Here is a 22,013-nt window from a genome sequence, read left to right as displayed (position 1 = left end):
TCTGTGAGTTCGAGGCCAAGCCTGGTCTACAAGAGGTAGCATCAGGATAGACTCCAAAGCTACAAAAAACCCTGTCTCGAAAAACCAAAAAAAAAAAAAAAAAAAAAAAAAAAAAGAAAGAAAAAGAAAGAACGAAATGAATCTTAAACAAAAGAAAAAGGAGTCAGAAGCATCAGAAAGACCCCAAGTCTCAATTCCACCTGACAAACACAACTCCAGGTCAGCCCTGGCTACAGAGTAAGTCCTACTTCAAAAAACAGAAGTTGGCTAAAACTTTAATGGTCTTAGCCAGCACCCACTAAATGCATTGGTACTTCCCGACACCTACCTACCTCCTATGCCAGTCAGGACAACCAAAAAAATGTTCTCACATGCTTTCAAAACATACCATTCCTGTCCCTTAGTTGAAAAGGAGGGAGGGAAGGAGGGAGGGAGGAGAAGGCAGACTGAGTCAGAAATAAACAGAAGGCCATTACTGTAAGCCATGTTCTCAATGCCTCTTCCAAAGTCCAGGTGTTTCTCAAATGCTACCCTTTCCTCCAAGCTTTCCCAAGTTCCCTAACCACCAGAGCCCTTTGTCTTTCTTAATCCCCCTTGGTCTCCATGTCCATAGCAGTCCACCCGTGTATCCTTGCATCTGGTGTGTGCACACATGCAGCCATCCAGCAGCCCATCTTTCCCGTCAGTACCTATGGAGCATTAGCTGTGCAAGCGCTTCTGCTATTGTACTCACTACACGGCTGGCAATCTGGCCTCACACACTCTACTGTCAGGCAGAGCCCCAGCTTTAGATCTATCCTTGCATTTTCCAGAATTCTTGGTGTATCTGCTGCTTGCTGCTAAAAATTTAGCAGGGTGGAAGTTCCTGAATACAAATAAGAGTTTTGACCCATGTCCCAGATCCTCATTCAAAAGCAGTGAAGTTTTTTTTTTTAAAAAAATAAACAATACTTTTCTAAGTTTTATTGTATTTATATGATTATCTGAAAAAATTACTCAAAGAGCTACTACATTTTCAGAAGGCTAACTGTGGAATTTCCTCCCTCGGCCTGTCAAATCTTGTTCCTAGATATGACCCTTGCCAGTAGTTTCCTTTCAAGACTGTATGTATAAAACTCATTTATGTAGATTCATAGACAGCTATGCCCATGTAGACATTTATCAAATTAGCATGCACACACACACTAAGAGCTGTTAAAACATGAATTTGAGAAAACCCTATGAATTCATGCAGGGAATAAAATCTGGATGAGTAACTTCAATGTTTATCATTCTTTAGGCTACAAAAGAATCTTGAATGCATTTTTACTCTTTGATCGTGGAAGGCTCAGAGAAGTTAGCAGACAGACTCCTCCCGGTCCTAGAGTCTTAACTGGAGGTCAGTCTGGGGATGGAGCTCAGTGGTATCGTGCTTGTCGAGTACAATGGAAAGTCAGCACGATTTCCCTTAAAAGAGAACTCAAACCCAGGCCTTCTGATTCATTGTTGTTTGAACCTTGCTGTCTCTGAAGGTCAGGGAATTGTTTTTCCACTCCAGAGCTTAATGGAGGATGCCTCTGAAATGCTTACTGCATTAGATTGATAAGAAGCGACTGCTCAGGTTTACAGGTGTCTGCCATGGGTCTCAAACTGTTCTTAGCACATCACCTACACTGGCTCACTGCACCTTCTGAGATGCATGTGATACAGGCAGTCCTGTCGACCTCCGCTCCAAGGAGACCTGAGTTCAGAAAGGTAATAACCCCTGAGGGGATGCACAGCCAGAGGATTGCTTGGCTTCGGGTTTTGAACTCGAGTTCTTCTGTTTCAAGGTCTGTGCACTTAGTGTACTATATGCATTTTATGCATACGTAATGTTAGATAAACAACTATTATGTGAGAAAAATAAGCTGTGAATTTGACACGAAGTCTACTGCAGAGATTGTGCAGTCTGAAAGCGGAGCGGGGAGAAGTATAGCTGCTTCTAGACAAGAGGATAATTAGAATAAAAGTGACAGAGAAAACGGGAACGTGGGGAGATGGGCTGGCTGATTGGGTGAAAAGACAGTGGGAAAAGAGGACTTTCCCTCTCCAGTTCTGCCAGGAGTCCTCTGAAGCCAGCCCAAGACTCCCAACTCCCTTGCCTCCAAAGCAGCCTGGGCAAGAGCAGGATGAGAAGAGAGGCATCTGCTAACATCGTCACAGCCATGAGGAGAGGGACTGGGAGGAGAGAGGCTGGGAAGGCAAGAGCCATGCAGATGAACCCAGGGGTCTCAGTCAAGAGCACGGGTGTTAACGCGCTGGTGAAGAGGCGGGGACACAGCTCCCTCTCTCTCCCGCAGGGAGTCCTCTAGTACCAGCACGGGTGCCAGCCCCTGTGAGCAGCATTCTTGAGAAGGACGGTGGGGGAAGGGCCACTGCTGAGAAGGCAGGTGGGGTGGAAGCTGGGGGCAGAAGTGCCAAAAGGGCGAAGAAAGACCAGAGCAAGGGTGGAGGAAAATCTTTTTAGCCCTTGGGTGGTGGCATCTCCACAAAGGGGATCTGAGTCACCAGGGAAGACATGGATAACAGGGATGGGTATTTACATCACCCTCCCTCACTTCCTCTCCAGTCATTTGGTATTTTTGAATTCTCCACCCTTTGTCCCCTTTTCCTGCCCGCAGCAAATCTGGCGCGCGCGTGTGTGTGTGTGTGTGTGTGTGCGTGTGCATGTATATTTTTCTATATATGTATAATCAAGTCTCAGAATAATACCAGCTGAAAACAAAGGAAGCTGCTATGATTTGGCCAATCTTGAACTACAAAAATTGTTTTTGTATATGGTCAACCAACTGGTAAACAACTCAAAAAAAAAAAAAAAGCACAGATAAAAACTCTTTATATTACTGAGTAATGGACCAGGGAGTTGAACACTGTCCCCAGCTATTGTCATCTGTTTCCTACCTTGTTTGGTTAAAGGATCTATTCTGAAACAGGGCTAGGGAAGGTTAGTCACTGGCTCTGAGCCAGGGCAAACCACAGTAAGGACATGCCCTGGAATGGGGCAATAGATAACCTGGCCTCAGGTACTCCTGTGCTCCTAGCTGTCCACACACTGTCTTGCTGGGCTTACAGAACCTCTATACCTGCCCCTCACCCATGGTCACTTAGGCAAGGCTTCCCAAAGAGACCCCGATCAAGGGAGTTCAACGGTAACCCCCTCGGGAGATCTTGAGAGAAGCAAGAAGTCCCAAAGGGCAGCAAGGATGCTCATCCCTGGCCTCTGCTCTGCTTCTCCTGGTCCTGCCTGCTTTTTTGGCATTTTAAAGTCTGCTCGTACAGGACCTTAAATGTTCACTCTTTCAATGTAGTGCCATTTGAGTTTCTATCCAGCATGGAATGCCGACAGAGGGCTGTCATGAATTAACTAAATAATGTTTGCAAAGGAACAATCCTTTGCAAGATGAAAACGTGGGCCCTTAGTCAAAGGCTATTGAGGGATTCAAGACAAGAAGGGTCAAATATTAGCCCAAATGTATGTTTCTGGGGGTGCACATTTGTGGAGCCAGTTCTGGTTGGCTTAGGTCCAGAGGCTAGGGGCGTCTATCCTCTGGTTCCCAGCCGCCCTTTTTGGACAGCCCCTCAGACCTTGCTGCTTCCACTGTATTTACAGAAGGAGTTTGGTACAGCAGGAACTAGGAACTGGACACACACTTTTTAAAAGGCACTGAGCGACCCCTGCTGGGTGAAAAGGGGCACTGACACTAGGAAAACTAGTGAGACTGATTTTTCTGGGGCAATGACATTATTTTGGTAATTAAACAGGAATATCTAATGTTTCATGTATCTAAGATCCCTAATAAAAATTATCTCAATTCTGCTTCCATTCTAGAAATAAGACAAATGAGAAAATTCTAAAAAATCGGATGAGATTTTCTAGGGCACTGATGTGGCCTTTGGAAGGACATAGTTTAGGAATGTGACAGTCTGGGTTTGAAGTCACCTGTTATTCGCGTGACTTGCATAAGGCTTTTAGCCTGCAACAAGCTGATTTTCACTTGAAATGACATCAGATTTTTGAATTTTCTGTTCAAAGGACAGTGACATCCAGCTAAAAAGAGAAGTCAAGGCTGGAGATCCTTGAGCCACGAAAGTGTTCCATCTATCCCAGCTGCCACCATTATTATACCATGAAGGGGTGGGTCTAAGCTGGGCTTCAGATGATGGACAGCTCCTGCCACTGTTACTATACCATGAAGGGGTGGGTCTAAACTGGGCTTTGGATGACGGACAGCTCCTGGACTCTTGTTTTCTCAGGGATAGAGGTTGTAGCCGCAGGCTTGCGTTTTGCTCAGAGAATTCAGTCCTGGATTATAAAACAGGGCTCACACTGTGTGTGAGCCTCTTTAGAGCCATACAGCTATAATACAGAGTTCTCACTGCAGGAAATACTGTGCAGTGAGCAAGCCTGGACAAGGTCCACCTGGAAGAGCTATCCTACCTCCACCTTTGCTGGTCCAAGGCACCAGAATCTCTTTCAGTGTAAAGCTCTTTTGTTTTTGCACTTCCTGTCTATGAAATCCATACAACGGGGGGACTTATATTAAAAAAACAAACAACAACAAAAACCAAAACTGGGTGATTATGTCCCACATCTTTAATCCCAGCATTTGGTGAGTTGGACACCAGCCTGGTCTGCAGAGCTAGTTCCAGGACAAGGGTTGTACAGAGAAACCCGTCTCAAAAAAGCAAAATAAAACCAAACAACCAAGTAGTGCCCTAGCTCTGGTTAAACCTTTCAGTGACTCAGGAAAATGTTGAGAAGCCTTTTGCCCACCCAGGCCCCTTGCTTGTACACTAGTTCCACTTTGGGGCTTTGGACAGTTTTCTCTCTACCATCACTAGTCACCTCTCACGTGTCCCCTGTCCATTCGGCTCGTGTGTCACGTGTTAGTGCACAAACTCAAGGCGGGTATAAGAAATGTCACATTTTCATTAAAGCAAACGAAATCTTTGAGTCTACTTTGCTGTGCCTCAGCAATACCCCTTTCCCTACTTTCTTTCACTCATTCTCTAGCCACTGAATGTAGCCGAGCCACTGAGTGTTGAAGGTACCCAGCTCATGTTCTCTGGAGTGCTGTGTTTATACTGTCTCCCAGGGATGGCTGGATGCTGACAATTGACAATTCACTGACAATTCATAGCAGTACATATGCCCCCAAAGTGAGACGCTGAGCGAAAACATTTCTCTCTCTCTCTCTTTTGGATTTTCAAGACAGGGATTCTCTGTAGCTTTAGAACCTGTCCTCAAACTAGCTCTTGTAAACTAGGCTGGCCTTGAACTCAGAGATCCACCTGCCTCAGCCTCTTGAGTTCTGGGATTAAAGGTGTGCACCGCCATCGCAGGGCTATGAAAGCATTTCTTGCTTGGCTCTCTCTGGTCTGCCCCACTTCTTCGAGGCTTCTGGAAGCCTCTTGATTCATCACACTTGCACAGGAAACCTCACCACAGGCTCTGTTCTAGGGACCCAAACTCAGTCACGCCCTTTATCCTTTCTAGATAAGTCCAATTTGAATCTAGTTTCTACAGCTATTAGTTTAATATTTATCCCAAATATCCCTAAGTAAACAAAGATCCCATGGAAATGGACCTTTTTTCATTCATCTCACTATGTAGCCCTGGGACTTGCTAGGTAGACCTGATTTGTTTCACACTCACACAAATCCACTGGCTTCTGCCTTCTGAGTGCTGGGATTAAAGATGCCTGACTCCCTGCCTTTTTATTTTATTGCAATATTTCTAGCACTAAGTATAGAGAATAGGTCACTTCTTTCTCTTAGAGAGACCGAGAAGAGCCAGAGAGCTACCACTGTGGCGGGAAGTGTATACCAGGGAACTTAGAATGTCGGAATCATGCTTCTTGGTGGTAGCAAGCCCAGGTGGATTCTGAAATCTGGGTGAGAAGATATGGTGAGGGCATATTCGGGCTTATAAAGTCACTTAGGATGAAAGTCAGGGCAGGAGCGTACATAGTTTTCTTAAGATGATATGCAAGGGTCGGGTCCATCCTGGGAGTCAGGGTCTAGGTATAAAGCTCCAGATGACTAACGGTTTTATCTAGTTACAGTTTGCTAGAAAGCCTTGCAGGAAAAACCAGCTAGGGTGCAGCCATGGTGGCCATGACTCAAGATGACTCCAGCAGTGTCAATCTGAACCCAGGCATAAAATGGAGAAGGTGGCAGACACCGAGGGTCACAGAGCCTCTTAACCTCTCTAGCAATAGTCACTTTCTCCTCTGGGTGTTTGGGAAAGAAAGCCACCCTACAGCCCCAGTTTGCCTTCTCTTGTTTAGTCCCCTCAAATTCCAAAGTCAGAGTTAACAGTCTCTGACTGGTCCTGTTTAGGTCACTTGATTGGACACAATGAATCACAATTCTGTTTTTATCAGGTCAAGCTGGCCAGTCAGGACATTCCTGGGCATGGAGTCCCTACTTAGATAAGAGCCAGAAGCCAATCAGACAAATCAAAAGGGGTCTTATCGAGATAATATCCTATTTCAGTCAAAATCAAGGCAATACTCCAATTTTACTGGTGCTCCAATATTCCCAAGAAAGACTAGGTGCCAGGTCCGAAAGGAACTCAGACAAATAGCTCTCTAAGGTCCTATTAGCATCCCAAAGCATATGCTGACTTCCAGGCTCCCTTGTATCACACATGCCTGTGGCTCTTCCCACCCTGCCCCTACCCTAAACTTCAGCTCACAGGCTTCTCGTTCTTTAGAACCTTAGTATTTGGCCCATGCTTCTCTTTTGCCTCTGCCTCTCTCTCTCTCTCTGTTGTCTACTTCTCTTCCTCTCTCGCTTTCCTCTCTCTTCTCTCACAATCAATTACAGCTTCCAGACCATGATCAGGTTAATATTTCTCTCTCTACCCTGGACTCTTCCAGGTGCCTCCGGCTCTTCTCTCCCTCACATCTACAGTAAAAATCTCCCCTTCAACCATACCTTGGAGTGGTCATGTCCTCAGTTTATATGCCTGATGTTGAAACCCTCCATTTATACACTGGATTTTATTTATTTTTTTTTTCAAGATGATTCTCTTCTACTAGGTTGTCTCTAGTTACAGAAGGGGTGTATGGTGCTGTGGGGTCTTTCTTCTGATGATGACTCGCAGGCAGGGCAGGTGAGTCTGCATGCCTGTGGGGCACAGGAAAGTTGCGGCAACCAGCTTTCCAGGTGACGTCGTATTGTTTCCTCTGGCTGGCGAGGGGTGAACAGAGATAAGTCTGGTGGCGAAATACACATGAGTGTTTTGGCAAGTCACAGATCCTTTTTTTTTTAAAATATTTATTTATTTGTTTGTTTATTTATTATGTATACAATATTCTGTCTGTGTGTATGCCTGCAGGCCAGAAGAGGACACCAGACCCCATTACAGATGGTTGTGAGCCACCATGTGGTTGCTGGGAATTGAACTCAGGACCTTTGGAAGAGCAGGCAATGCTCTTAACCTCTGAGCCATCTCTCCAGCCCCTCACAGATCCTTTTTTAAATAAGATTTATTTTTATGTGTATGAGCATCTTGTCTACGTGTGCATATGCACCTCACATGTGCAGCCCTCAGAGGCCAGAAGAGGGGACGGGAACCCCGGGAATTGCGGTCACAGACAGGTGTGAGCTAATATGTGGACACCAGGAATTGAACCCAGGTCTTCTGCAAGAGCATCAAGTGCTCTTAACTACCTGAGCTTCTCCAGCCTCTCTCCAGCCTCAAGAAGTTCTTAGTAGGCAACAACATAGTACTGGCTTCTGGATCCATAGCATTTCCTATTTGAAGGGGCTCTAAGATATGAGATGCCATTACTATCCTGAATAAAAGGAGCACTCCATTCAAACAGAGACCCTTCCGGTAGCCCAGTGGTAACAACCAGACAGGGAGCAGAGGTAACTAATGGCTAACTGGGATAACAAGCACACACCACTGGGCAACCAAACCCAGTGCTTACTGGAGTTTTAGGGATCAAACTTAGGCGCTGACTAAACCATCCCCTAGCTCCTCAGAGTTAACTTTTAGTCTGTACATTTAGGCAAGGTCTGAAAATAGCCTGGGAACCTTAGGAATGCCAGCCATCAGTGAGTGGGTATCTGTCTGAAGCACACACACCTGCAGGTTACCTCCACTCAGAATGCTTCTCAGGCGTGGGCACACAGGTCTGAGATTCCCTTCATGTCTGGCTTCCTCTTTGCCTTTCCCACTTGTATTTTCTTTTTTTTTTTTTTTAAATATTTATTTTTTTATTTATTTTGTATACAAGATTCTGTCCATGTGTATGCCTGAAGGCCAGAAGAGGGCACCAGACCTCATTACAGATGGTTGTGATCCACCATGTGGTTGCTGGGAATTGAACTCAGGACCTTTGGAAGAGCAGGCAATGCTCTTAACCACTGAGCCATCTCTCCAGCCCCTCCCACTTGTATTTTCAACTGCCGGAGGACACATGGCAGTGGCTGGGAAGTGCTAAGCGTTGACAGAAGCCACATTAACTTTAGCAAATGTTTAATGGACTGTGTTCAAGCGCTAGCGAGTGAATGGCTAACTGCAGGATTCGAGGACCACAGTCTGCAGCCTGAGAAGTCTCAGCTTCTCATTCAGAACATTTTCACACTGTGTTTTGTTCCTGAAACATCAAATGGGTGTACGTTTTTGAGAGTTGATTTATTACTCAAAGATCTGAATTTGGAGACAGAAGAAACACGTTTTACCTACATATTTTTGAAAACTCTACCAAGAAAAAGAAACCCAGCGTCAGTTTCCAGCAGGTGGGACATTCTCGTGGAGACATTGCAAGGCCAGATCCGTCCACTTCATCTCCTGTTCTTTCACAGACTCTGTGGTGCCACCATTGTCCTGCTCAGGCTCTGGAAGCTCACTCTGAAAGGGAAGGACACCCACGGCAACCATCAGAAAATTTCTTTCTGTTTAGTTCTGAGATGGGTCTCACGTAGCCCAGGCTGACCTCAAATTCACTATGTCATCTTCTGTATGGCTTTCGCGCTGGTAAGGACTGAGCTCAGGGGCCTCGTGCGTGCTGCACAAGCATCTTACCACCACGCCACACTCCCAGCCAATCACCTTGAACTCTATCCTATCTTCCTTTGCCTTCCAGGAGCTGGAATTACAGGTGTGGACCTGGGGTTGAATATTTACTTCTGAAAACACAAGAGCACTAGAAACTAAAGCCCAGGGGGTCCTAAGAACAGCCTGCATAACCGATATGCACAGTCTAAAGAAAGAGTCAGAATAAACAGATGTATGGAAAATACCAGAGGTTCTGTTCAGCGTTGCTCGCTTCCCCATATGGAATATGTGACTCTGGTTTTCTTACAAAAGGCAGTGTGGCAAAAGGGCAAAGGGTAGGGACTGGAGGAGTCCCAGACTGCCATTCATTCATTCGCTGGCTTATTTGGAAGAGATAATTCATTCGCTGGCTTATTTGGAAGAGATAATTCAAACTCATGGGGCCTTTGTTTCCCATCTCACAAATGGAAGAAAAAATTAGCTTTTTTCACATCTCAGGCCTTGGTAAAGATAGAATGAGGACATTTAGATCCAGTACTTAGCACTGCGTTGGGTGTCTGGTGATCTAAGACACTAGGATGAACACTGACAACAGCCAATGCTGAACCTTTCTGGAAATGCAGTAAAGGCAAACCAGATTTGCTGGAATGTGTTTTTAAATATAACAAATGTATCAACAACAAAAACAACAACAAGGGCTGGAGAGATGGCTCAGTGGTTAAGAGCATTGCCTGCTCTTCCAAAGGTCCTGAGTTCAATTTCCAGCAACCACATGGTGGCTCACAACCATCTGTAATGAGGTCTGGTGCCCTCTTCTGGCCTGCAGGCATACACAGACAGAAAGAATATTGTATACATAATAAATAAATAAATATTAAAAAAAAAACAACAACAATGCTGCACTCAAAACGCTTATGTGACAATATGGGCTGGATGAGGGACACTGACAATGTAACAGATGAGACTTCCCCCTACTGGAAAAACACAGTAAAGACTAACACACATCCCACGGGAACACACTAGACAGAATTTGGTATCATTCCCTGATATATGTGAACCTATTACTGCTGAATCTGTGGTTGGCCCCAGGGTTCTCCAATACCGTGTATTTCTGTGCAATCACCTGAAGTTATACTTTGTGTTGACAAACTGCTGCTTAATATTCAGTTGGGCTTTCCCACTGAATACTTATTTATACTATATGGAGGTATTTTTCGCCTTAAAATTATGTTCAACATATAGTAAATGAAATTTATCTATAATACGTACAAATATATTTGAATCGGGACCAGTAAGATGGTTCAGTGGGTAAAGACATTTGCTGCTAAGGCTGATGACCTGAGTTCTACATGGGTGTCATAGCACACAGATGCACACACATGCAAGAAAAACCCTAATGTGTTTGCATCACTTGCATCTATTTTACAAATGTAAATTGAGATTTAACATTCCATATATAGTTCCAGAGAACTGTTACTCTCTAGTCAATTTAGAAATCTGACCTTAATAATTATCTACAGGTCACAAAGAATAAACAGGCCCTTGGTTAAGAACTACTAAATCCAAGAGGTAGGACACTGCTTTAATTTCATTTCCTCCAAGAGTGTGACAGACTTCCTAAAATGATGGATCCTTCACCTGGTGACTAATATTTCTTGTAATGAACACACCATGTGACACAGCACAATGCTGTGGACCTACTTCCCGAAAGACAAATCTGAACATGGCAGCCTCATGCCGCAGCCTTTTCTTCCATCCCTAGATCCCTAGAGAAGGCCTAAGGGGGGCACAAACACCCTCTCAAAAGCTGTGCCCAACTTCCTGCCTCCTAACTACAAACGTAATTGCTGCCCACTGCTTCACCATCTCCCACCATGTTTCAGAACTCTATGCCAGTCACACGCCTCTCCTCTCTGCGGTATTATCCTATCTAGCACTAAACTTCTGGGCTCCAAAGCTACACAGAGAAAGTCTGTCTTGAAAAACCAAAAATACAAACCAAAGCAAACCAAACCAAACTTCTGGTTCTTTCTTAAGCATTACATCTTCCCTGAAGCATTTCTGCTGCATACCCAGGCCCCCAGCCATTCTCCGCTTGGCTATTCATTCCCCCTGGTTGGTACTGTAGTTACTCAGCATCTTGTCTCTCTTGATCCCTGACCCCAAACAGGAACTTTATCTTATACTCAGATAATCTTAGGGCACACAGTAGACTTTAGAGAAGTGATTGTTGGATAGGTAGAAGGACAGACAGACTTGCAGACTGACGCATGAAGTCTGAGACTAGTCTTGGGTCAAGCGTGCCTCTCTGACCCTACTTTTTTCCTGCCAAATGGAGACACCACCACCTCCTCTGTGTGACTGTCTTAAGGATTACAGAAAATGGAAGCTTTAACTTCAGTCTATGGCTTAAAACTGACAATAAACAACAGCTACAATTCTTTTTTCTTATTTTATTGCCCTGAACTTGAACTAAGCTGTGACTTAAATATTCACTGGGCACATCACCACCTTTTATTCTTGAAGGAGAGTGCAGGTGAGCTGAGTATTTTCTTTGTAAAACAGCAGCGGCAGGCAGTGCACCTGGAAGTCACTCTGGGCTCGCTGCTCTTCTGGCGCTGTGCAGAGAAAGTTCTCAGGCTCTGTTTTTCCTTGTCCTTTGTTAAGAGTCTGTGACATCAGTAAGAGTTTTATAAAACATCTACATAGGGCGTTGGTGGTGCACACCTTTAATCCCAGCACTTGGGAGGCAGAGGCAGGCAGATCTCTGAGTTTAAGTCCATCCTGGTCTACAGAGTAAGTTCCAGGACAACCAGGGCTACACACAAACACACACACACACCCTGTCTCAGAAAACAAAAACATACATAAATAAAGTGAGGGATCACTTATCACAAAAGGTTCAACAATTGCTCTTCAAGGGAGTTTTCCAGAGACCAGCAAAGAAAAGGTATTCTGAGAGGTTGGATGTGTAAAGGCCAAAGCTTGGTAGCTTCTAAGCACCTCTTGGAAGCTGGCCTACGTGTGTACACTATTTACAGAATTGCCAACCAAGGGCCCAAAAGACAGCTCAATGGTTAAGAGCTCATACTGGTCTTGCAGAGAAAAGAGTTTGGTTTTCAGTACCTACTTTGGGTGACTCACAACTGCCTTTAACTCCAGCTCCATGGGGTCCAACATCCTCTTCTGGCCTCTGAGGGTACCTGTACTTAACATGTCTCTTCTCCTCCTCTCCCCAGATACCCAAACACACACAAATAGAAATAGGCGGGGAGGGGGTGGGGAACGGCTCATCATCTACTGCTATACTGCCCTTTCAGAGGATCAAGGTTTGGTTCCCTGCACCTATGTCAGGTGACTTTTAACCTCCAGCTCAAGGGATTTGATGCCCTCTTCTGTCGTCCTTCCCACCTGCACATCAGGGGCAGACATTCTCTCACACACACATATATATATTCATAAATAAAAACAAAATAAATCTTAAAACCAAACCAAAGACCAACAAACCAGAAGGGAAGTGAGGACACACATGCTCCTTGCTCCTCTGTGCGTGATGCACTGAACTTGAAAGTGAGGACACACAAGCTCCTTGCTCCTCTGTGCGTGATGCACTAAACTAGTGAAGCGGGGACACACATGCTCCTTGTTCCTCTGTGAGTGATGCACTAAACTAGGGAAGCAGGGACACACATGCTCCTTGCTCCTCTATGCATGATGCACTGAACTCATGCTTGGCTCACCTTGGCTTTGGGTGACTCATGCTTGGCTCCGAGAATCTGGGCTGCAGCCCTGGAATGACCCTAACTAAGGTGGTTACACCAGCCCGTTCTCTGAGCCACGAAGAGACGAACTAGCTATTTTCCAGAGGCTTCTAGATTTAGGGGACGCCACAGCACGAATTTCTGGGCCCTGGTACTTCACCTTCCAGTAGCGTCCACAAGACCTCACCACATTATATCTCTGACTCGTTGTCCCGAGCTCGGATCCCAACCTACCAGTGGGATCGCGACGTCCTCGTACGGCAGCTTGTCTTCCCGCCAAGCATCATCAATCAAATCCAAGATCCTTCCATCTCGCTGCACCTCGCTGTCCATTCTCCTGCAGCTTTGTTCTCGTCAGTTCTGTAAGCCAAAGAGGTCATAATGAGGGCACAGTATAATCCAGGACCAGGATTCCCCAAATTTTAAAGCTTGAAATTAGTTTTGTTGTGGTTTGTTTTGTTTCTTAATACCATCCCAGGAAAGGCCCATCTTATATGGGTCATGTGACAACATAAAAGACCACAGTTCTTTCCTCACTTCACTGACAGATTCTTGATCGTGTATAGACACGGTCTAGTTGGCAGACAAGCTCCTAGTGTAACAGAGAGCAACACATTTCTGAAAATAGCCCTGAAAGGCACTGCATCTAAATGTAGCCTTCTTTACATCATATACAATCTTTCCCTGTTTGTAGTGTTTTTGTTGAGTCTCATCTCTTGCTCCTTAAGCCCTCCCCCATTATTTGGTACAAATCTCCACCTGCCTTGGCTCAAACCTTGGCATTCTTAAGGCACGGAAGCTATGGGAACATGCAGGGTGACATTGAGCTGGAATGTGTGAAGTGACTAGCCATAGACCAACTGCTAACCCTTAACGCAGGAACAATATGGGCGTGCCACGGAAACACTTCCTTTCTTAAACAGCGTCCAGACTGAGCTCTGAACGTAGTATGCCATGATCAATGGTGGGAGCTCCAGATTGTGTGTCCCTCTGGGCTTCCACTTCATACAGGGCTTCTCTGTATAGCCCTAACTGTCCTGGAACTCACTCTGTAGACCAGGCTGGCCTTGAACTCAGAGATCCACCTGCCTCTGCCTCCTGAGTCCTGGGATTAAATGTGTGCACCTCCACCCACCTGGCCCTCCTCCTCTTTTTTTGAGTCAGAGTTTCAAACTCTCTCCATAGCCAAAATCAGCCTTAAGCTCCTAATTCCCCCGCCAATGGGATGACAGGCATGTGTCACCAAGGTACTGGGAATTGAACCCAGGGCTCTGTATAAACTAGGGAAGGCCCCTACCAACTGACCTACATCCCCAGCTGAGGGAGTTCTGCAGGTGTTCAGGCAGGGAAGCAAACTGTGAGGAAGCTAGAATGAAAACAGGGTTCAGATTGACTTTGTCAACTTGGATCACACTTGGGGAGTCTGATGTCAGGTAGTTTATTCCAAACAAATTTAAACACAGTATAATTTGGAAAAAGTTACCTGGTGTAATACAATCCCTAGTGCATAAAAAAGCGTAATTACAACAAAACTTGACTCAGGGTACATGCCATCTCTTCCAAGAAGATGGTTTCTAGAGATAGGCACCTGTACTAGCTTAAGGGCCTAAGCAAGGGTCTGGTCAGGTCTTGGTCTCAGTCAAACAGATAGCACAGAGGCCCTCTGGACTATTAACCACCTCTGGTCTTGGCTGTGGGAGTTTGGGGGAGTCTCTGGTTATACAGTATTGTAAGGGTTATTTAGATCATTTCTCCAGTCCTGGTTGTGCGAGCTTGATATGGCTTGACCCAACAGATTATCACAGATCACTAGGCTATTAGTTACTTTCAATTCCCAGCTTTCTGGATGGAAGAACAGGTTTTCCATTTTTCCCACTGGAAAGACAATCCTGTATGATGAACATTTCCTAGTCTCCCTGGAGATCTGTGGGTGCAAGGACCTTCATGTTGTACTCCCAACACCCAACCCTCTTCCTCCAAAAAAAGAAAAAAAAACTACATTTCTTTGTGTATGTACATGTGGAAGTCAAAGGACATCTCAGAGTAAATGGTTCCCTTCCTCCACCAGGTGGGTCCCAGAGGTAGAACTCAGCTGCCAGGCTTCGCTGTCCTTTATGCCACTGAGTCACATTGCTGGCCCGCCTCAGGGCCTGGCCCAGTGCTCCCTGACCATAGACCACTCCTAATTTTTCTCCTGGAACAGTGGCAATCTAATTCACAAGACTGGTCATCATGGAGTACTTCTGGGTTTCCAGCTTCCAAGTTTGTTCCTTTCCACAAAGATGCCCTACTGTACTCCCTGCTACAAAGTGGCAACCCACAGAAGGCCAGAAACTACCACCACCAGTTTAAGAAACAATGTAAGAAACAACCTTTGGTATTGTAGTTTAACTCTGCCATACAAGTATGCACTTGACTCCAACAGTACTTGAGGCAAGCAAGCAAGCACTATCTGGTTTGGGGGTGGGGAATGGCTTTTACTTTCAAAACTTACACAGAAGGGGCCTGGGAGACAATTCAGTGGGTGAAGTGCTAGCAAGAATACCCCAGTTCAGATCGCTGGCACCCACATAAAAAGCCTGGCACAGTAGCACACACTTGTGAAGTAGCACACACTTCCCAGAGCTGGGAAGCAGAGACAGGAGGATTTCTGGGAGATGGCCAGGCCAGGAAGTCTAGCTGAATCGGAAAGCTCCAGATTTAGTGAAAGAGTCAAGGTGGAAGTTTTAGCGGACAACACTGCTGTTGACCTCTGGCCTTTACACTTACCCCCCACTCCACCTCCAGGCACGAACCTCCACCACCATTAGCTTCTCTTGCCACCTAGGTACCAGGTGACAGCTTAGCATTTTTTTTTTACTTAGATTTCACTGCATCTAGCCAGTGGCTAAAGCAAAGCTAGCTGAAGGATTCCCATCTGCAGTAGTGTATAACTAATACTTCTTGTCAGTTCTAGTTATACTTCCAGAATTCCCCAGGTTTCCCTACTTTCCTATCATTCCTTTGTTCTTGGAGCTGTGCCGTGGGCTACACTTCCCGCTTGCTCTGTTGATCTGACCCGGTCTCTATATATTGCACCCTTTTCTGAAGCGGTCTGACCCCTCTAGCTTTAGGAGGCTTTCTGTCCTCGAAGGCTTGCTGCTGTTCTTAACTAATCTAGGAAACAAATCAGGTCAGCTTCGGACTGGTGGGTAGGGTACTTCTGTTTCAGCGGTAAAGTGTAAACGCTGTACCAATGATCCCAGTCTTTCCACAAGTTGGCCTCAGTATTTTGTAACATGTCCCTCTTCTACACGCTTGCAATCTGGCATGCTTTTCATCCACCTCCTGCACTTCATCAGTAAATGCTTGGCCGTCCTTCCAAGCACAACACGGATGACTGATCTTTGGGTGAGGCACTCGGGTACTCCCCTTTTACATGAACAAAGAAGCAAGCACAGACAAAGCCCAGGCAACCACCACTGCGTCGAGCTCTTACCGCACATCCTAACTTCTCCGGGTTTCTTAAACATATTTTTACATACGTACCCTTCTCTTTCTAGCGCCCACCCCCACACCCGATAACACAAAACTCTCATCTCTGAGGTTGTCTCCTTTAGACTCAGGCTGAACGCAGTTCCAAGAGCCCATCTCTTCACCAGTCCCCTAGATCTCTGGGCACAAAACGTGATAACAGGGAAGCTTGTCACACTGTCAAGATCTCTCTTTTCAGATATTAGACACATAATATACATTTTTTCGAAATCTACAGTTTTCTAGATGTATTTCTAAGGTAAAAAAGCACGGCACCGGCACTAAAATTGGCCCTCACAGGCCACCATCCTGGGCCACTAGACGCAAAGCCGCCCGCCGCCGCCGCTTCCGGCCCGAAGGCTGGAGATACCATATGCGGAAGTGCATAGGGGAGGTGGAGCGTCGCCCTGCCGGGTCCCTTCCACTCCGCGCGGCGTGCAATAAGGAAGTGGCTCTGAAGGTCGGTCGAGAGCACCTGCCTGCGTGTCTGGAAGCACTGGACGCCTGAAGCCTAGGGCAAACGCTTGGTCACCCTCCAAAACCCGGGCCGCTGGCGCGAAAGTCACCCTTACCCACAGCGCGCGAAACGGCTCTCTCTCGGCCCCGCCCCTCCTCTGGGTCACGTGACGCACGGCGCGCTCGTACGCCGTACGCAGGTGAGTCCGTTCGCTGCCGTGGGGAGGGGGCGGGACGGGCGTCCATTTGTTGTGACGCGCGCGCGCCCCCAAGGAACGGCGCGCAGGCCCGGCGGGGGCGCGCTCGGCCGGGGGCGTGCTTTGTAACCGCCTGCGCGCCCCAAAGCCGGGGGAGCAGCGGCTGGTTGTGGTGCGAACGCGGCCCTGGCCACCGTGGTGCCGCTAACCTCCAGGCCGCATGGCCCGCGGCCGCTGGCCGTCGCCGGCCGCCTGCAGCCAGGCCCGCTGCTGCCCACCCGCGGCCGCCCGGTCGCAGGACCCCCGGGTCGCTCCGACTCCTCCATATGCAGCTCCGTGCCGGCCGGCCAGGTGCTGCGGCCTCGGCGGCGGAGTGCGGGAGGGCTGCAGGGTGCTGGCGCCGGGGGGCGGGGGCGGGCTGGCCCGCAGGGTCCCCTGGTAATGTTTGTAGTAGGAGAGATGCGGAAGCCTGGCGGGACCCCTGATGCAGGAGAATTGCAGGTGGCCTCCCGCCTTCACTCAAGCATCGGAAACAAGATTGGGAGAGTGAAATGAAAGCTTTGAAAGGACAGTTCTATAAGGCTATAACTTGACAGTGGTCTGGATTGCAAATAGGGCTTTTGCCCTTTACAGAACCGTGAAGTCAGAGCATTGTCTCACGTTGAGACTGTACACTTACTTTCCCAAAGTACGCCCTCCCCTCCAGCGCCTGCTTTACCTCTAAGACCTTTTATTATGAAGCCTGGACTGTACACATCTTTAATCCCAGCACTCAGAGGCTGAGGCTGGTGGATCTCTGTGAGTTCGAAGCCAACTTTATCTATAAAGCGAGTTCCAGGACAGCCAGAGCTGTTACTTGTTACACAGAGAAACCCTGTCTCGGACAAACAACAAAATATCTGGCTGGCTAGGAACTCACTATGTATAAGGCAGGCTGGCCTCAAACTCACAGAAATGGGCCCGCCTCAGCGTCCTGGGTTAAGGATCTACATCATCTCGCTTGACTTTGTAAGTTCTCTTGAGGCCAATTTAGATTTTTAAGGTTTATTTAGTAAAATAGGGTAGGTGCTCAATTTCTCGAATACCTCCATTTAGTTTTAATTTTGTATTTATATTTTGTATGTAAGTCATGGGTCAATGAATATAAATTATCTTTAGCTATTTATACTTACTTTTTTTTTAAACTTCGTTTTTTGAGACAAAGTTTCTCTGTATAACAGCCCTAGCTGGAACCCGCTTTGTAGACCAGAACCTTGAGCTCACAGAGATCCGCTGTCACTGCTTCCCAGTGCTTGGCATTAAAGGCATGCGCTAACACGCTCGGCTACACTTACTCTTAAAGTCTGTAGCTTAACGTATGATAAAACAAAATTTCTTATATGGAATGTAACACCATCTTTAGGTTAATTTTTGTCTCATGTACCTTGTCTTTTAGTGGTCAGTATAGTAAAGAAGACTGTGAAACTAAAATGGGTTAGAGATTTACAAACTCAGACACACAGTCTTTTAAAATGTGTGCACACTGAAGTTTTAACAACAATATAGATATTGTTAATTATGCCAATGCTGCTTCCTCCCGTGGAGCCATAGAGGACCATTACTTAGCCTTTCTGCCCTCGAAAGGAGCTGACGGTGGCAGCATTAATCCACATTGTCATAGCAAAGATGCTCCCCACCCCCTGGCTGTCATAGCTAAAGTGCTTCCCATGCCCAGGGCTAGATTTACTTTTACAAAACCACAGTACTATTTTTATATCAGTACAAATTTGTGCAGAACACACAACGTCGGTATCCAGAGGGATCAGTTTTCTCCCCCTACTCCATATGTGCTTGCAATACCTTGTTTGGACCAAAATTCTGCAGAGAACTGTCTGCTGCACCTGGTTGCTAGGCGTTTATCTCCTCTAACCAACAGCAGTTTCTTATCTCCCTTTTTTCTTTACCATTTAAAATTTAGCTGTTTGTATGTAGTTTTGAATGTGCCTCTATTTCCTCTGTGACCTCTCCTCCACTGGCTAAGTCTTGAATTACATTGTCCAGTGTGGTAGTCATCAGCTAGCCATGCTATTTTAAATGAAATAAAAGTGGTTCCCCAGTTGCATTAGCTGCGTTAGTCCAGCAGTCATAGGTTGCCGAGTGACTGCTGTTTGAGTAATGCAGATACAAATGTTTCCTTCATTACAGAAAGTTCTGTTGAAATACAGTGATCAAAGTGTTAGATTCAACCTTGTTTTTTTTGATGAGAGGTGCAAGAAAAATGCCATAGGTGTAGGTTTTATATTATGAAAATTATCTGTTGCATGCATTACCAGGGAGACATGTAATATCTGAGTCCTCCCATTTGGGATGTTACAATTGAGCTGTGCAGTGGTTTCTGTTAGTTGCTCCAGAGTTTTCCAGTTAATAGGGAGATCTTTCATGGCTGGCTGTGCCTGGGTCTGTTACTGCACGGCAGCCACAGAGCGGCCCTTTCTAGTTGTGTTGTGTCTCAGTGCTTGCTTAGCTGGCGTTCTGATGAAGAGCCTGCCTTCCACAACTATCGGACTACCCTGAAATATAATTGGGACAGGAACGGCAAGAGAAATGCTTAACTCTGTTCCTTTCTTTTCAGACTACAGCAATGAATTGGTGGCCTAGCAACCTTCAAAGGTAACCTGAAGGCTTTACCTTTAAAACTAACAGATAGACTTTAATATGTTTAAGTCTGTGCCTAGCAATCTCCTGAGGCAACCTGAGGGCTTTACCTTTAAAAACAAACCAATAGACTTTAATGTGTTTAAATTGTTTGAACATATTGCAAATTTTTTGATACCCAAAATTATTTTTGTTTTTGGCCAGTAGGAACCCTTCAAGACCCATAGTTTTGATAACTTCCTCTGTCTAGTTTTGTTTACCTGGGTTTTATGTAGTCCGGGCTGACCTTGAACTTATTCTGTAGCCAAAGATGATCTTGAAATTATGGTCTTCCTGCCTCCACTTCTTAAGTACTAGGATTACAGGTGTGAGCCACAGTGTCAAGCTCAGTACTGCTTCTTTTCCTTTTTATGTGTTAATTATAAAACATCATCATAGTCCCTATAAAGCAACATAAATCCAGACTTACCTGGAGCAGGTTAGCTTTAGCCCTATCTCCTCCACCATGATTATTTCTTTCCTTACAGGCATAGTGTTTCATAGTTTGTTCTTAGTAAATAAGCATCCAATGGCAAACACACTAGTTTTTACTCTTTACTCTTTTGGGGCCTGCCACTCAGCTCCCAAATAAACACACATAGTCTTATTATTACTTATGAATGCCTAGCCTTAACTTGGCTTATTTTTAGCCAGCTTTTTTTTTTTTTAAACTTAAACTATCCTGTCTTCCTTTTACCACTGGACTTTTTCCTTTTCTTCTGTAATCTAACTTCTACTGTTGCTCCCTGACTGGCTGTGTGGCTGAAAATCAGGCCCCTAGCATCCTCCTTTCCTTTTTCTCTTGCTCCTCCTCCTTGCTTTTTTTCTCATATTTATTCTGCCTGCAAGCCCTGCCTATCCTTTCTCCTGCCTCGCTATTGGCCATTCAGCTCTTTATGAGACCAATCAGGTGTTTTAGACAGGCAAAGTAACACAGCTTCACAGAATTAAACAAATGCAACATAAAAGAATATAATAGTTAAGCCAGGCGGTGGTGATTCATGCCTTTAATCCCAGCACTTGAGAGGCAGTGGCAGGCAGATCTATGTGAGTTGGAGGACAGTCTGTTCTACTGAGTGCATTGCCAGGACAGGTTCCAGAGCTACACAGAGAAACCCTGTCTTGAAAATACAAACAAAACAAAACAACAACAAAAATAATGCAACACATCTTTGCATCATTAAACAAATATTCCACAGCATAAACAAATGTAACATATCTTAAAATAATATTCTACAGTACACATTTCTTTTACTGTTCTGTGTCTTACTCTTTTTACCTGTAACAGATCCTCCATAGAAGTATTGTGATTGTTGTGAGGGCCAACCATTATCACTTGGGACTCTGGCCATCAATGAATTTCAATGGAGGCTGGAGTTACCTCTTTATAGCTTCTTAGTATTCCCTCAGTGAATGAATATTAAGTGAGTTCCTACTTTATGAATAATGTTGCCGGGAATGCCCTTTATACATCTCAGTTTATATTTTTCCAGTGAGCAGGACTGAGCATGTGGCAGGTCTTGACTTCTTTCTCATTCTCTCTGCCTCGCTAAAAACCATTAGATTACATTCCTAACGACAGCAAGTTCCATTCCCTTATTGGTCACTTTCTTCTCCTCTGACTACCAAGATCCAGCTCTCAGTATTGAAGTCCAGCAATCAAAAGCCTCCTGTGGCTCACCTAATTAACATGCCCAATTAAAAGAAAACACCTCATCTTAACACAGGGATTTTCCCTTTTACTTTCATCTTAACACAGGGATTTTCCCTTTTACTTTATAGACCACCGTTTGCCTTTGCACCACCATCTGCTTCCTCCCCATCTAGACGCAGTCCTTTGTCCTCTGGATAAATACCCAGCCCTTCCCCCTCTCCCTTGTTCCTTCCCCTTCTCCCTCATCCTTTGTCTCCTGTCATTGTCTCTTATTTCCTACCCTCTGTTCCTCTCCCTCTGGGGCAAACAAATTTCATTTGTGCTGAGAACTTGGTCTCCTTGGGTCCTGAGTTGATATTTTTCCCTTCAGGCTTCAGCCCAAAGGCTGTTGTGAATACTGACTTCTGCCTGTTGGCTGGCTGTGGAGCCCACGTTAGCATTCGATGTCCGGGTAAGGAGTGACAGATCATCAAACAGTTTTTACCTAAATCTGTATTGATTAGGGACACAGTCTTGTGTCACATGGCGCCATCAAAGAGGAAACAAGTGACTTGTCTGAGGTGAGCGAAGGCCAGGTTGGTTAGGGACAGAATCAGTGTTGTGGCTGTGAGAAACGGAAGACAACCAAATGTCCGCTCAGGAAGTCCAAGTCCTTGCAGTTTATCTGATTCCAGAGAATGGAAACTGGTGCAGAGGGTGTTGCTAAAGAAGCACACCTCACA

General features: G+C 45.7%; 2 protein-coding genes across 13 annotated transcripts in view; one reads left to right on the top strand and one right to left on the bottom strand.

Moving 5' to 3' along the window:
* Positions 1–8,655: 8,655 nt before the first annotated feature.
* Positions 8,656–16,986, bottom strand: Anapc13 (anaphase promoting complex subunit 13). 3 transcript variants are annotated; one of them, XM_087905497.1, is made up of 3 exons: positions 16,884–16,986; positions 13,033–13,158; positions 8,656–8,890 (listed from the first exon to the last, which is right to left on the bottom strand). In XM_087905497.1, the coding sequence occupies exons 2-3, from the start codon at positions 13,129–13,131 to the stop codon at positions 8,765–8,767; spliced, it is 225 nt and encodes a 74-aa protein (XP_087761623.1). In that variant the 5' UTR covers positions 13,132–13,158; positions 16,884–16,986; the 3' UTR covers positions 8,656–8,764. The 3 variants fall into 3 exon arrangements, with proteins under 3 accessions (XP_087761623.1, XP_087761622.1, XP_087761624.1); XM_087905496.1 differs by having other exon boundaries at positions 16,791–16,921; XM_087905498.1 differs by lacking the exon at positions 16,884–16,986 and adding an exon at positions 16,277–16,298.
* Cep63 (centrosomal protein 63) overlaps positions 16,828–22,013 on the top strand; it is a 45,666-nt gene continuing 40,480 nt past the window's right edge. Inside the window, exons 1-3 of one of the 10 annotated variants that reach the window (XM_085689629.2) lie at positions 17,298–17,315; positions 19,576–19,613; positions 21,662–21,742. In XM_085689629.2, coding sequence (XP_085545755.2) covers positions 21,735–21,742 — 8 coding nt within the window. In that variant the 5' untranslated portion in view covers positions 17,298–17,315; positions 19,576–19,613; positions 21,662–21,734. Of the gene's footprint in view, positions 16,968–17,092; positions 17,316–18,127; positions 19,614–21,661; positions 21,743–22,013 lie in introns of those variants that run through there. The other 9 variants (XM_048417618.3, XM_085689632.2, XM_087905495.1 and 6 more) reach the window with 9 other exon arrangements.

Source organism: Myodes glareolus, chromosome 4 (genome assembly GCF_982192425.1).
Source record: "Myodes glareolus chromosome 4, mMyoGla1.1, whole genome shotgun sequence".
In the NCBI taxonomy this organism is placed as follows: domain Eukaryota; kingdom Metazoa; phylum Chordata; class Mammalia; order Rodentia; family Cricetidae; genus Myodes; species Myodes glareolus.
The sequence above is the reverse complement of the archived record's forward strand: the minus strand, read 5'-3'. Positions and strand labels throughout refer to the sequence as shown.